The sequence below is a fragment of the Protomyctophum parallelum genome (assembly GCF_964188405.1).
Source record: "Protomyctophum parallelum genome assembly, chromosome: 3".
In the NCBI taxonomy this organism is placed as follows: domain Eukaryota; kingdom Metazoa; phylum Chordata; class Actinopteri; order Myctophiformes; family Myctophidae; genus Protomyctophum; species Protomyctophum parallelum.
In genome coordinates this window covers 50452734-50468803 of record NC_139698.1, presented here as the reverse complement: position 1 = coordinate 50468803, position 16070 = coordinate 50452734, and the positions used below count along the sequence as shown (strand labels likewise).

The 16070-nt window shown below is 42.9% G+C and overlaps 2 protein-coding genes across 3 annotated transcripts; one reads left to right on the top strand and one right to left on the bottom strand.

Annotated features, from left to right (window-relative positions):
• The first annotated feature begins 1600 nt into the window (after nucleotides 1–1600).
• rab42b (RAB42, member RAS oncogene family) lies at nucleotides 1601–4294 on the top strand. Its single transcript, XM_083760713.1, has 2 exons — nucleotides 1601–2700; nucleotides 3202–4294. The coding sequence occupies exons 1-2, from the start codon at nucleotides 2483–2485 to the stop codon at nucleotides 3653–3655; spliced, it is 672 nt and encodes a 223-aa protein (XP_083616839.1). The 5' UTR covers nucleotides 1601–2482; the 3' UTR covers nucleotides 3656–4294.
• A 3655-nt stretch (nucleotides 4295–7949) lies between these two features.
• Nucleotides 7950–13599, bottom strand: taf12 (TAF12 RNA polymerase II, TATA box binding protein (TBP)-associated factor). 2 transcript variants are annotated; one of them, XM_083761633.1, is made up of 6 exons: nucleotides 13451–13599; nucleotides 12340–12554; nucleotides 10893–10970; nucleotides 10171–10285; nucleotides 9987–10075; nucleotides 7950–8936 (listed from the first exon to the last, which is right to left on the bottom strand). In XM_083761633.1, exons 2-6 carry the CDS (start codon nucleotides 12418–12420, stop codon nucleotides 8901–8903), a joined length of 399 nt encoding a protein of 132 aa, XP_083617759.1. In that variant the 5' UTR covers nucleotides 12421–12554; nucleotides 13451–13599; the 3' UTR covers nucleotides 7950–8900. The 2 variants fall into 2 exon arrangements, with proteins under 2 accessions (XP_083617759.1, XP_083617760.1); XM_083761634.1 differs by having other exon boundaries at nucleotides 13447–13577.
• Between the last annotated feature and the right edge of the window lie 2471 nt (nucleotides 13600–16070).

The following is a 16070-nucleotide window of genomic DNA, read 5'->3' as shown; positions in this document are numbered from 1 at the left end:
ATGTAGACTGAGGAAGATAAGTGAATAATTCAGTTGACTTGGAGAAAGAGGCTTCACTACATACAATTGATGTTTTCAAAGACAAAGTCCTTTTGGGATCCACTGGCATGCCTAATCGTTGATCGTGATCTAGAGTATTTTAGACACCCCCCATACCTCAGTGTTATTTTAAAGATGGAGTGCCATGATTTTTTTCCACCCTAAAACATGATCATCAGGTCTTATTGTTATATAAGGAGGAAGATTTTTTTTTCAAAAAAGTGTACAGTATTTGGTAATGTCATTTTTATGTGTGCACGCCCACCAGTTCATTAAGTATGCCTGGTTTGTCTGATGGGTGGTGATCCACCTGAACTGAAGCCACACCCACAGCTTGTATGTTGTATGATAAAGGGGGAGGGGCTGATAGTGTGATGTCCCTATTACTGTTTTTTTCATTGGCACGTTTGACTGTCAAGGTTTCAGCCTCCAGGAAGAAACCCTAAATACAAAGGGAAGACATAATTGCACATAACCACACCAAGGGGTTTAATGAACTACTGTCACCTCTTAAACACATGGAAAATTGGAAAAAAGTACAAAAATCATCTTTAACTCAATAGAGAGAGCCTGGAACCCACTCAACAATAACATTAATTCAGTCAGGAATGTATTGGAGTGATCTTTTGACTTTTGATGAATGTAAAGTGAAATTCGAAACTCTTGAGTATTAAAAACTATCTCATGCAAATGATATGTAATGCTGGATACAATACATTAGCTGTTGGCATGTAACAGAAATCCTAGGAAGAAATGCAGCCACACTGTTTGATAGATTGTCAGCAAAACAGGAGGTGTGCACAGAAAATGTCAGATCTGCAAGCTCTTCAGTGTGTGACAGCACACGCAACAAAGTATAACAACTCAGTCAATATTTCATTTGAAGATTTCTTCCCACACTATGCCTATTAGTTCAACATTTTTCTTACATTTTATGGACTTATGAAATAGTACTTGAACAGTGGACTATAGATTAGCCTACATGAAAGTAGGGTTGCTAGAAAACTAAATCAATAGGTACTACTACTGCACAGAAATTAAATTTTAGCTGTGCAGCTAACCAAAACATATTGGGTGGTTCTGCTTTTTTTATCAGTGAGTGAGAGTGAGACACCAGTGAATCATTTAATGCTGGTAACCGAGATATGCACTATTCTATTCCATGCACTGGCAAAAATGTAATTACTTTTCAGTGTGATCTTAAAAAACAACAACATCCAAGGCCATTTTTCTACCATAAACAGACCATGACACTGAAGTCATAACTAAATATAACCAGATCCGTAACATGCCATGGGATCTATATCCTGTATCCTTGTATACACGGGGCCTGCTTTTTCCCAGGGGGCTTTAGAGCTTGTATTGTTCTTGTTGTGAACTTCCCTTTTTGAATAGCTACAGTTCAGTCAGCCATGGAGGCCTGGAGGACCATAAAACCTATTGCTGTTGTTGCTGGAGTTGAATGACTCACTGGTATCATGTATGGAGACTATGAACTGAATACTGACACTGATATGCTCCACATTGTCAGCTTAGTATACGTGAACAATGAATGCTGGTGCAGCAGCAGTGATGTATTGGTAGCTTTGCCTTAATACGGTGATGAATACTTTCACTTCCCTATTATTTCTCCCCCACATACATACAGTATAGCACTCCCTTTCCAACAGCCAACCCTCCCTCGATCCCTTCCTCCATCGGCTCCTTCTCTCATGCCCCTCCTTTTGTCAAGTATAAACACGCACCAGAGGCAAACTTTGGAAGTCCCCACCCCTGTATTGCGCACACATTCCCTCACCGATACACCCGTGCACACACAACACACTTATAGTAGCAGTGAAGACCAGCAACTTGGACGACGACAGCCAAAAGAAAAGGGGTCATATTGATCTCTCTGCACTTGGCAGGACGGGAATGTCTGTGCACCTAACTTTCCCCTGTTGAGGATCTCACGCTAACTCCTAGAGACAGATTGGAGCTGCAGGTGTTCCGCTGTGTGTGAGCCGTGTTGGCAGACTTGAGGGCACGGTACCGCTCTGGAGCATGTGAGATTCATGAGGAGTGGCGTCAACTGGCTCTTTCTCAACCCTGGGAGTGTCTGGGATACAGGGAACCATCTTGGCCTCCTCCGACTGGCTGTGCTCTCGCTCTGGGAAAGGACTGTCACACTCTCTCCACATCTCTCGCTCGATCCACATCTCTCCCTTCTACCCAAAGGGTTCACTGCAACCTCATTCTTCGCTCCTGACCCTTTTGTCCTCAATTTCTCTTTTTTCTTCACAGTAGCTATACCGTACTTATTATCCCCCTCTTCTCCTGGGGTTTCCTCTCCTGGGGTTTTTCTTCTCCACTTCCACAGCGAAACTGCTTTGTCTTCTAACTTGGACTCTTTATTTTCACCCATCCACCCTCCCTTTCCTCGTCCCTGCTATCCCTGGCGGCCATGGACCTGTCCCTGTGGCAGTACCAGTTCAGGGTCATCATGCTGGGGGACTCCACTGTGGGGAAGTCTTCCCTGCTGAAGCGCTACACAGAGGACCAGTTCTTGGAGTGCATCAACCAGACTGTGGGCGTGGACTTCTACGTTCACTTCCTGGAGGTGGAGCCGGGGGTCCGGGTCAAGCTGCAGTTCTGGGACACGGCCGGGCAGGAGAGGTTCAGGTGAGGATAAGGTGACTAAGTACATTTACTTAGACTATACTGTAGGCTACTCAAGTACAATTCTGAGGTATTTGTACGTTACTTTTACTTCTACTCCACTACATCTCGCGTCCAAATACTCAAATTATTTGAAAACATAACATTTCGGGCATTTGAAAATAGCCGATCTACACGTTCACAATGTGTCGCGATGCAACGCATTGTGAGCTTGTAGATCTGCTATTTCATTCTGCTCATTAAGGCCTATTCATACTCCAGTTTTAGGTGATACGGTGACAACCGAAACGATGGTTAGTAAAAACAGAGTGAGTGGCCGGCGGTGACCACCGCAGCATGTCATATTTTACTTTCTGGTCGTCACCTTATCCCCTAAAACTGGAGTATGAATAGGCCTTTAGTGTAATCATGTATCTTATACACGTGAGATATTATAATCTCTCTTTTATTGTGGTTTCTCTATCTCTCTCGCTCTCTCTCGGTCTCACCCTCTCCTTCTCCCAGGTCAGTGACTCGTTCTTACTACCGCAACTCTGTCGGGGGTCTGCTGGTTTTTGACCTGTCCAACCGAGACTCCTTCGATCACGTCAAGGAATGGCACGCAGAGGTGTGCGAGCGCGTCCAGCCGCATACGGTGCTGTTCGTCCTGGTGGGCCACAAGAGCGACCGGGATGCCCACGGGCAGAGGGAGGTGAGCAGGGTGGAGGCCGAGAAGTTAGCGGGCCAGTTGGGGACGCCCTATGTGGAGGCCTCGTCCAAGACCGGCCACAGCGTGAGAGAGGCCTTCGAGCTTATCACCCGGCGGGTCTATCAGGGTCTGCTGAGCGGCGAAGTGGAACTAAGGGAGGGATGGGACGGGGTCAAGTGTTCTGCCCCCCGAACACTGGAGCTACGGAGCCAGCCAGGAGCCGGCCAGGCCAGCACAGAACCATCGAAAAACAAGAAGTGCTGTGTATGAGCAGCAGGTGAGATGCTCGGGGGAACTGACATGAGACATAAAACGACGTAAAACCCCAGCACAAAAACCGTCTCCAACACCAATGCAGAGTGGTGATTTCAGGGGGGGAAAAGAAATAATTCCCACTACTAATGAAGTAATATATAACGTGATCAATGTAGCTTACTGCCAACTTGAAAACCGAGTAGTCACGGTCCAGACATGATCAAACACTTTCGGAACCAGGACAAATAAACAAAGTTAACAATGTGATGACAAGATGAACACAATTCAATGTGACAACATTTTTGACCAATACACACACACTTTTGCTCATGTTAATATGGTCAATGAGCAAGATTGCAGGACAAACTATCAAATCGAATCTATATAGCACAAAAAACTTAAGTCTTCTGATCTAAAGAAAAACACTAAGTTTAGAAATGTTTGCGCATGCATTTCTGGACTGAAAATTCCTAGCCAAGCTTAGCTTCCACTCAATGATTTCTGGCAATGGCATTGTCACAAGGGCAATGGGCTATGCCAGCATAGGGAGCACTGGCTGCATGTATGTTGCTTTAATAATTTTTGCTGTTTAACAGCCGATGTAATTTCTTTGCACATGAGAATAAATGATATATTATACAATATTTAACATGTGTTATATATAATAAAATGGTTGCTAAGAATAGCCTGATGAAGGAATTTAAACGTCTGGACCTTATGACTCCCAGTGATTTGAAACTCTATTGACAACAGCATTTCTTTATCGAGAATGTGTCGGTATCCTGTACTATCTAAATGATATCCAAAATAAAGTCTTGTATACAATATTGCGTATACATACTGTAAGAGATTGCAATTATAAACATATATTTATAGAAAGAAAGCTTTGTAACACCAGTATTCTGTGTAATGGCAGGCCTAAATATCAGGTGGAAAATACTGTGTTTACAACACATATTCTGCAGTTTGAGTTAATAGTTCTTTTTAACAGAAACATCATGATCACACTATGATGATTATTGACTCAATATCATGCAGCCCTGCGACTCTTCTTGTGTCTGGTGTGTTTTGGCATGATCCTTTTGCTACTATGTCAACAAAAATTACATATTTCCACATTCTGCAGAAATAGCACAGCTACAAGCTCACAACGCATTGCAACGCAACAAGTTGTGAGCTTGGAGATATTAGGGGCCCTATTTCGTCAGTGCCTTAGCCCATATCTACAGTATAAACTTCTTTGCCTATTTTTTTTTTTCCATTTTGAAATACATTTTAAAATTGTTGAACTAGCCGATCTATATCGGTGGCTGCTGGGGCTGATGATTGCTTCAGCTTGACTTGTGTTTGGCGTCCTTGATTGAAGAGCAGTAGTTGACACGTCTGCTCTTGCTCAGCTCAAGATCAAGAAAAACATCCTCATGATGATTGAGAAAACATCCCCATCAGGTGGGCTAATGGCAGTAGTGAATGATCATCTAGAATTCTAGATTCTAGCTGCAGCAACTTTGTCATGAGTTTGAATGCATCTTGAGGTATAGGCCTATATTTGCTATGTAATTCCTTGACTTAAAGGACCTATAACATAAAATGCAACTTTTTCAATTTATTTTGTGTTTTTGGGGCTCCCATGTGTGTATCCCCACAAATAACCAATTTTGAACAATCAGGCCTTCATGTCATATGGGTGTTTTAATGCTCTCAGAAACAGCTCGACTGATTTTGGCCTCATCGTGATGTCATCAATGCCATCCTACTTTGTATAATTCCTCCTTTTCTTCAGTCTTCAGTTGCAAATTTGCATTTCCACTTTGTTTACAATGTCCACCATTGTTGATTTTCCAAGCTGGCATGGAATGGAAACAAGCCTGGTGTTATCTAGCATGAGTATTATAATGACTCAAATATTAAATAATCTGCATATCAGCACCCTCTCCACCTCAGGACAGTGTGGTACTGCAGCTAAAACTGCTTTCAAAGTCCAGAAAGAAATGACAAGGCCTGGTTATATCAGAGTGGTGATTGAGGCTCAAACCATTAGAAATAACTTTGAGGGACATAGACAATATGATATTAAATATTAAAAGGAGTTTTAAAATGCATGTTATTTGCGCTTTAATTAATATTTTATCTTAAGAATTGAGCGTGTTTGACTGTGGAACAAACTGAGTCACATAATTAACAGTCTTAACATACACATTCCCAAATGCAAAAATTAAATCTGGCCTCAAGCACAACCATGTACCAAACGCCCTATGCATGCAGCCTGTTCATTAAATATTCAAATATTCATCAGTGCATTTCAGTTAGGCACCCTATTTATCTTAGGACTGAAATATTGTAAACTGGATCATATCTTAGCCCCTCCAATGCCCATCTTTGTGGGTCTGTGTGAACACAAACATTGGCTGATGATTGGCTGATCACCCCATAGCGATGATTTCATTGGCTGTGCAGGCACATTGTCGTGTCAGAAAACACCTAGACCAGGCATCTCTTCTGGGTTTTTAAACAGCCGGTGGATGGAAATGATACTTGTGCACGTCGGGGGAAAAAAACGGAAATGCTTTGCCGACGCTAAAAGTTGAAGCCGCACGTGAGCGTCATTTCCACCCACCAGCTTTCTGACCGGGCACCCATTTTGGTGTCAGCATCATGTTATGCTTTAGCTATTGAAAAATAGCAGATCTACAAGCTCATATCGCGCCACCGAGTGGCGCGATACGAGCTTGTAGGTCTGCTATTTTTGAATAATCGAAGAACGACTGACATTTTTAGAATCTGATCTCAGGTCAGAATGGGTTCATCAGACCAGTGTGTGTCCGGCGGAAACCTCGTATGAATCTGATCTCAGGTCAGAATGGGTTAAAAACCAGGAAGAGATGCCTGCTCTAGGCGTTTTCTTACCGCCACTTGACACATATGTGCCCATTGAAAATAATAGTGAGGGCAGAAAAGTGAAGACACCAAAAGTGATTGGCCGGAATGACATTTGTGATGATTTGATTGGCTGAGCACAGAACGTGATGTATGACGATAAGAGCTCTACCTTCTCACAAAACAGTAGTTAACCGTTATTCATATTCAGTATTGATACTGATTGAGACGGGTGAATTTACTTTAGCTAATACATTTTCATTCAAGTTAGTGCAGTAAATCATTTTTAATTGGATGACTCTTTAAAGCTTTTCAAAATGACAGTAGGCACCTGTCTGAAATTGCCACCCTAATAGCTGCTGCGCTGCAGCATACTCCGGTTATAGTTAAATGTATTTAATCTGGCGTATGCTGCCAACTTTGATTAACGCAGATGAAATCACGTCCTCTGATGGGTGACTGACCACAGGCAGAGGCAGACAGCTGACCAGTCTCACTCAATTTGGATCAAGGATTACTTTGTCCAGTCTAAAACAGGCTTGATGTGGTGTAAAAAAAAAAACTCATTCAATCCACTAGTCTGGCTCATCACCTCATTTTCTGTACCAGTGACAATGCCAGGAGCCACAGGAACACATGAAGAACCTGCTGGTCCTGCTACTTCCACACTATATTTGTGACCTGTGCCCGTCAGGCACCGGTCTACTTTGGAATGATGTAAGTTTGGAAATGTTGTATGCACATATATGGGCCTGGCCATATGGGGGAAACAGCAGTTGTGGAAAGTCATTGTGCTGGTAAACATCTGCTGAGAATGTATGGAGAATGTCTGAAGAGTGCTGACTACTGTAACTAATCAAATGGCAGGTGTGGGGAATAGTTTTCCAAATCAAGCTATGGCTGGGGTTTCCACGGAAATCAATTGGCTCATTTGGGCCACGGGCAGAACCTTTTCTGGCGGTTCTGGACAACAGCCTTACCGACAGACTCGACGCAGGGCACTGCACTCCCTCGGATAATCTGCAACGCGTGTCGAAGTTTGTTGAGTTTGTGTATGCTACTATGGTTCAAGCAGCAACATTGCACACTGACATTTTCTCACCCTTGCTTTACTGAGGAACCGTAGGCTTTCTTCCAGAGGTTTAGGTAACACAGACAGATCACTGTCAAAGTTGCAGGACCCCTGCTCAGGTGCCAGTCACACACACACCTGTGACTGGCAGGTTGCTCAAAACGAGAGCGAATACCAACAAGTGCTGCATTGCTTATTCCACGATCCTTACAAGTCATACCTCGTTGAAATGGTCAACGATAATGATATCATATAAAGTACAATACCATATTGGTATTATTGAAGGGGAGAAATAATCAAGCAAAGTTAAACTTTAGTTTATAAACATTGCATACCGAAACAAAACTATGAAATCTGCTGTGATGTATGAATCTTATTTTTATTTATGGCATAGAAATAACAGGTTAAACTAAAATGCTGTTTTACAAAATCAAAAATGCCATTTATCAGGACACCCTTCCCAAACCCCAGCCAGTCCACTTCAGTCTGGCAAAAGAAGACAAACTTAGTCTAGTTTAATAATATCAACTCAGGATTTCCCCCCCACCAGTGAAACTGTATGAAATATCACTATCTGAGGATCATTTATTTTCCTTTACATTTATGCTATCAGTTCCCCTATATAATACCCATGGATAAATGCAAAAAAATTGCATTTCTGAGGCTAGTTGAACAAAGTTGGTGACAGAAACACTAAATACACAACAGGCCAACACGTCTGACAAGAAATACCAAACTAATCGGTGTATTGTGGGCAGTATTTACAAAGAGAATCATCACCCCTTTACAAAACTAAACAATTAAAGTATCTAATAGCTTGAGTGAAGAGAATAGCCATGGACTTGGCTTACACAAAACTCAGATTGTCAGCTATTGGCAAGATAATTCCAAAGACAGTGTATAAGGGGACAGAAGAATCCAAAACCATTGGCATCGTTATACTTTATACTATCAAAAAGGCATAGTGGGTTCAACAGTAGTCACATCCCTCCCCAAAACAACACTTAATGAACAGGGTTTTTGTCAGTGTGAGATGAACAGCAACACAAAGAGAGAGAAAACTAACAAGCACCACGTTACTTTGTGATATTGCTGACAAAACACACAAAGTGGGCAAGACAACACATGGTGGAAAAATACTTTCCATCATAAGAAATACATACCCCTCCCCTGCCCTCCCACATAGCCTAGAGTAGACCAACCCGTTGTTCATCTATCCACCATACGAGTCCCCAAAAAGTCCCAGTTGTAAAAGAGTGAGAAAAGCACAAATTGGGTCTGGTACAACTTGTATGGTGTTGCTCAGTCTTGTTACTTTTTGGTTGTCTTGCGGATCAGTGCCATCCTCTGCAAATGAAAATACATGCAGATGGTTAGGGCTACTAGACGTGTGCACAACAATACAGCATTAAGGAGCCGTACGAGTTAAAGGAAATCTATTCTTTATTTTTTGCAAAGACATTTTGACCCATCTGTATGCTAGACATAAAAGCCTTGGTTTTATTTGGTCTCGCCGCTCTTCTATTGAGACACCTAGATCCTGTGGCCAGGTAGGACCACTACTATCGTATCCTTGACTACAAAGGGTACTGCCTAAAGGCCCATTACTATGGTCGCTCCACTGGGCAACCACGGTTGGTTACTAGATCAGTGGCAGACACAGGGACACAGGTTTGAATCCCAGGCATTATTAAAAAGGGTATCTTTGAAAAACAAAGAAAAGGTCCTGCACACCGTCAGACACTTGCCAATCTGTGTTAGGTCGACGTTTCGGTCAATTAGACCTTCATCAGGACAGACAATCCCAGGCATGGCATGACAATTAAGGAGCTTTAACCAGTAAGAGCCTGGCTTCACACTGTTTGAGGCATGTGACAGGCACCTTTAACCCATTCTGAACGGGCACCCATTTTGGTGTTAGCGTTACATTATGCTTTAGCTATTTAAAAATAGCAGATCTACAAGCTCATATCGCGCCACCGAGTGCCGCGATACGAGCTTGTAGGTCTGCTATTTTTGAAAAAATCGAAGAACGACTGACATTTTTAGAATCTGATCTCAGGTCAGAATGGGTTCATCAGACCAGTGTGTGTCCGGCGGAAACCTCGTATGAATCTGATCTCAGGTCAGAATGGGTTAAAAAGCCCATAGACTTGGCTGCCATATGACGTAATTCCGAAAGCCAGATGTTACCGATCGACGTGCTCATAACACGTCACATCACAAGTGCACAGCGAATTGGGAGCTCTTTCATCTCTTTCCGCTATTCAGCATACGATTAAGTATATAGAGCGATGACTCCATTGGTCAGTTTGGCTGACACGCCACTCTTGTGCTTATCTCAGAAACATCACATAACATATTTTCAAAGAATGTGCAACGGAAAAAGAAACAAACCTGTTTGTGAGCCTCTGTGGTGCAAGCCTTCTTAAAGGGCCGTATCTCATCTGAGCCATAGCCAGGAATCCACATGTTCCACTGTCGCTCTGGGAAAAAAACATCAACACACAGGGAGTCAGCACAGCACCGTCACACACCCACCCCTGCACCTGTTTACAACCCGAGACAAAAGCCAACTTACCCAGATGCAATTGCACGTCTTTCACCTCCAAGGTGTTAGACTTGCGGTGGCGTGCCAGCTGACATGCAGCTGTCACTACACTCTCTATGAAGTCATCTGCAATCTGTAGCAGCATCTGAACAGAGATGAGATAATGTCAAGATATATCTGTGAAATGGTCAACAAAGTCCAGCTCAACTTGTCGAGTGCACCCTGATTAGACCTAGCCTCATGTAGCCACTAGCCAGCCTTCATCTGCCTTTGCCTATTGTGGGAGGACTTCACGGTTGAAATGGTGACGAGCTAACCAGGTTCGTCTGGAACCAAGCTATAACCAACGAGGGCCCAGTATGCAAATACATTGCGGAAATAAATCTGACGCTGAGTGAGACGGACAAGACTAATATCCACGCAGTGATATTTAGAATCGCTACGCGAGGCTAGATTAGATCCATGTATAAACCCTGGATAATCCAATTAAGTTTTTAATTTGCAACCAAGATTTACTGTATAGTCTGATCTCTTTATTTGTGTGTGAGTCCTTAACTACTCACTTAACTACTTTCACATCCAGTTAGGTTTTTAAAACGTTATATTGATGGTTACTAGCTAAGATAGCTGGTAGAGTAGAAACTTGTCAACAGTTTAATACTTGTTCATATCTCACCATGCTCAAGTTTACTCAATACTTTTTGTTTTGGCTTAATGTCTTAAATATGAGAGAATTACAACTGCGGACCCACCTCCTCCACATCCTCATCCAGCTGCTCGTTTGGGTCGATCTCCCTCACCAAATCCTGCAGCTTCTTCTTACTGAGCACCTGCCAGGGAAAGTCACAATGATGAACACATCATTCACACCAGGCTGGAAGGACTGTAGCTAAACTTATAATACAAGTTAAAGGTAGAGGTTTGCATTGTGTGGTTATCTTGTCATGATCCAACTCCAAAGGTGGACACTAAATCTAAAATAATTGCTACACTAATTAGAAATTGATAAAAAATATTCTCCTCATTTAGTGCTGCACGATTCATTGAAAAAACATCTAGATGTAGATTCAGAACTTTTAACATTCAGTAGATTTTCTGTGATCTGGGGTTTTCTGGCTCAAACAGGTGCTCTGATTTGCCGGCAGTAAGTGACATCACTTACTGCAAATCCCATATATGTCAATGGGATTTGCCAGCAGATGTCACTGTTTCACTGTGTTGCCTGTTTTCATTGTAGCTCAAAAGGCCCAAAAAACCCCAAAGAAAACTTCAGACCACAGAAAATCCACTGAATGTTCAAAGTTCAGGTTTTTTGGGTGTAATTGAGGTCATAAAACCTAAAAGAAAAAAGAAAAATAAATGAAAATGAATGTCATAAAACCTTTAATATTCAGCAAACAAGACAATACATATTTTCATGGAAAATATTAGAATTGTGATGGCAATTCTTGTGGAGGAAAATCAAGATTCATATTTAAACAGCTCTCAAAGTCACTCTTCTAGCCCGTAAGAAAACTGATGTAGACAATATAGAACATTACCCAGTACTGTTTGTTTCCACTTTCAGGGGCCGGATGGCCAGCAACATTTTATTTACCTGCTTTACCTGTGTTGTAGTGTATTTTCTAACTACTGTTTAACAGTTTAAGTAAAATCGACACATTTATCCAGTCATCTGGTAAGGGAAGGCCAAAAATCATCCGTTTTAGAACGCATGGAAGAAACTTTTGGGGAATTTGCTTAGTGCTCCTTTCATTTGCTATTTTGACATACAATTTAGCCATAAGTCTTATGAATTATGTCAAATTGTAACCACTTTTTTTGCATTCAGTGCCATGAATAAACAATATAGAACAGAATCAGATGTGTCCCTGGCTATTAACTATAGCATAATGGATCACAGACTTAGCTAGCGTGTTAACCCATTCTGACCGGGCACCCATTTTGGTGTCAGCATCATGTTATGCTTTAGCTATTTAAAAATAGCAGATCTACAAGCTCATATCGCGCCACCGAGTGGCGCGATACGAGCTTGTAGGTCTGCTATTTTTTTTAAATCGAAGAGCGACTGACATTTTTAGAATCTGATCTCAGGTCAGAATGGGTCAATCAGAACCAGTGTGTGTCCAGCGGAAACCTCGTATGAATCTGATCTCAGGTCAGAATGGGTTAAAAAATAAATTAACAGAATCAACTGACTTGAGATCCCTCTGGGCTGGTTCTGCCAGCGGGGCCAGGGGTGCCCAGGGCCTTCCCTGGGGTTGGGGTGCTGTTAGCCATCCCGTTGGCCACGGGTGGAATGGAGGGGGTCCGTGGCTTTGCAACCTTCTGCTGTACCTTCTGAGTCCCAAGCCAACAGACCTGGTTCACTGAATGGGTTTACGTTCCGCTTTGAGAGACCAGGGTCTGTAAGTCTAGCAAACACAACACAAGAGAATGTACATGTGACAAAGTGTTACTCTTATATAGTACAGTTACACAACCGAGACATGCCAGTTTTATCAAACACTCAAGAACAGCAAGAAGTAAAGAACAGAATTATTATAAATAATGCCATTGTATCTAGGTTTTCGTCATTTTAAATTAATTTAAGAAACGAATATAGATATCAAATGCAATTAATATCTGAAAGAGGGGATAGTGTATGTATGACTGTATGTATGTGTATATATATATATATATATATATATATATATATATACACACATACATATACACACACACACACACAATTTCACCACAAGTATCGAGGCTCTGAGGCTAGTAACGTTTTTATGTAGTCGTTGACCATGAATTAATAACAGCAAGTTACCTTAGCCATGGTTCACATGACGCTCGTGTCATGACATGATTTGATTGATTGATTGAAATATTTATTAACAGTTTGTAGAATTTACAGTACATTTTAAGCACAAACTCAATACAAATTCTGTTAACTGTGAGTGGACGACCCAATTAAGCATTACACTTGTTTACAAGTGTAAGTTACCTTAGCCATGGTTCACATGACGCTCGTGTCATGACATGATTTATATGACAGACATGTTTCATGGCTATAGTTGCCTGTGCATATAACCTTTCCGTTTGGATATAAAACCGTTGTTAAACTAATAATATGCCAACAACGAACGTACATTTAAATAACCCGACAAGATAAAATGCACTTGATGCTAGTCACAGTGCTAAAAACAATAACAGTTAGCCAGCGTTAGCTGGTCTGTTCTGTTTCTTTAGCATCAGGTGCTAATCCTCGCATTTACAACTAGTTAGCCTCGATGTTCGCAGTGTACGTGTTTATTAACTGACTCACCGACAGAAATGGAACACTATCTATCCATGTTTTAGAGTCGTGGCGATGACAAATGTTTGAGTTTGATCCTCCAAAAATGCCTCTGCAGACGGAATGTTTCTCAGCAGAGCTTCCGTTTCGAATCGGGTCCTGTTTCCTGTGTAATGCCGAAATGTGTAACCTATTGAGTATGGGGTCTCCGTGTGCGGATTCCAAACTAATGCAATGCCTGTGTGTCCTTTGCAAATTTTCCGGTAAGTATTTAATTGAGGTTGACGATGTTTTTGTAAGTTACGACCAGTACGTTCTCGACTGTAATGTAAACCAGCAACGTCTCTGGAGTCACAGTATTCGATAGGTTACCAATTCTGCAGTAACACCACTGAAAACGTCCCTCTTCTCTTCTGCCCTCCACTGGACATACACTGGAACTACAACATGGCTGCGGCGGAAAGTCTGGTGATGCGAGGTTAATTCATGGCCGCACAGAACGAAAGAGAAAGACCCTGGCTGCCTCCGGTGTAAAGAACTTATTATGAGATTTGGATTCGACTGTGTGTGTGTGTGTGTGTGTGTGTGTGTGTGTGTGTGTGTGTGTGTGTGTGTGTGTGTGTGTGTGTGTGTGTGTGTGTGTGTGTGTGTGTGTGTGTGTGTGTGTGTGTGTCTGTGCGCGTGTGTGCGTGTGTGTGTGTGTGTGTGTGTGTGTGTGCGCGCGCGCGCGCGTGTTCATGTATACCCGGTATATATAGTGCCAATTTGGCGCTAGTGTGTCCAATTACTCCAATATGGCTCGCCCTAACTGAAAGTTATTGCGCTTGGCTTGTTATTCAGTTAGGGATGTTTTGCATGGCTATTGTGATTAATGTCGTTTAATATCCATTACTTCCTTTGTCCATTTGTTTTCATACTGTATGTGTGTAGTTTGGTGGGTGTGGATGTGGTGAGGTAATGATGGCTGGCTGGCTGGCTGACATCCAAGAAGCTTTGGCTTGGACCTATATACTTGACCACTGGGGAGCCATTATGGATGTACCTACTAGGCCCATGCCACCCATCTCTATCTGGGCTCAGTCTGAAAACCATAGCCTTTCAGCAGTATCACAGCGGGGGCGCTAACCATGCCATCATTCAGCCTTGGGCACAGCCTGTGCTCCCATCTGTGTCCGCGGCCAAAGAGTGTAATATGCTGTAATGCTACAGTACATGGGCCCGGTGTACCTGGCCAACCTCCCAGAGCGGGGACAATAACACCAGCCCGAGCAGCCATCCATCCAGAGTGCCATGCCGGGTCAACGGGGGGTCCATACAGCCGGGGTTCTGGGGAGAACAGAACTCGCTGGGATCAATGTGATGCGTGAAGCGTGCAGCAGTGACAACACTGCTGCACTAACAATGGGGGACAGTATCATAGCTCCTGCCCCCAAAACTACTGACCCTCGGAGAAAAGGATGGTGCAGGTGTTATCCTCAACCGGCACTGGAATTGGATTGTAGCAATGATCCACGGTGTCAGCTCTGGATAAGGACAGTAAAGGCTTATTACTCACATTGGGCTATAGCCTCTCTGTTATCAACAGCCTGCTGCAAGTTGCAACACAGCTGGCAGGCAGGCACCCTAGGAGGGAAGCAAGGTCGAACAGCTCTTTAAGTACTCCTGCTGTTCCATGGCTCGGTGGGGACGGGACACTTTGGTCTCTCCAAGACCCTGTGACAATTTCAGGCCCGGTCCGGTTCTACTGGCGAAATTGCAGACAGGACGTGGAACTGTCCATCCACAACTAAGTAACACCCAGAAAAGTCCTACCCAGTGATTCCATGGCAGTACCAGGCGATAGTCCACCAGAAGCAGGGTTCAGCGTCTTGCTCAAGGACACTTCGACACTAACTCTGGGGGATTGAACTTGGAAGGGGAACCTACCGGCCACTCTACCCCTGAGCCACTGCCGCCCCACAGGAGAGGAGAGGGTGAGTAGTGAGTACCCCCACACACTTCTGTTCATATTATGTTGGAACTAATGTTCATTGCCAAAGTCAATCCTGTAGTCCTGTGATGTATGAAAAATCACACTTGTGTGAAGTGAGGGGTGCCTTTTATCACCCTGGCGTGACGTCATGTGGCAGCCTGGTAATGTTTGTTTACTTTAAAGTGCTCTAAACAAACCTTACAAGTCCATAGACTTGGCTACCATATGACGAATTCGGAAAGCCAGATGTTGCGCCCCTCAAAAACAGGTTGGTGAAAACGGCAAATGTTTGGTGTATTAAGAAGTTGCCAAGTGTCTTCCTACTGTACTGACCTTTAAAAGTTAACACACACACACACACACACACACACACACACACACACACACACACACACACACACACACACACACACACACACACACACACACACACACACACACACACACAATGCACATGCTCCATTTGAAATTCTAGTATTTCTCTAGTTAAAGTTCATAAATTCAATGAACATGGGAAATTTGAAGTCTCGTTTTTGCCAATATGTTGTCTTTCCTAACAGAAGCCTTTGTTAGTTCCCTCTTATCTGTTGAGCACAGCAGAGCATTCCATTCTATACTGAGGCTGTGCAGCCAAGGTCAAGCAAGATTATAACAATAAGCCCTATGGTGTTATGCTGG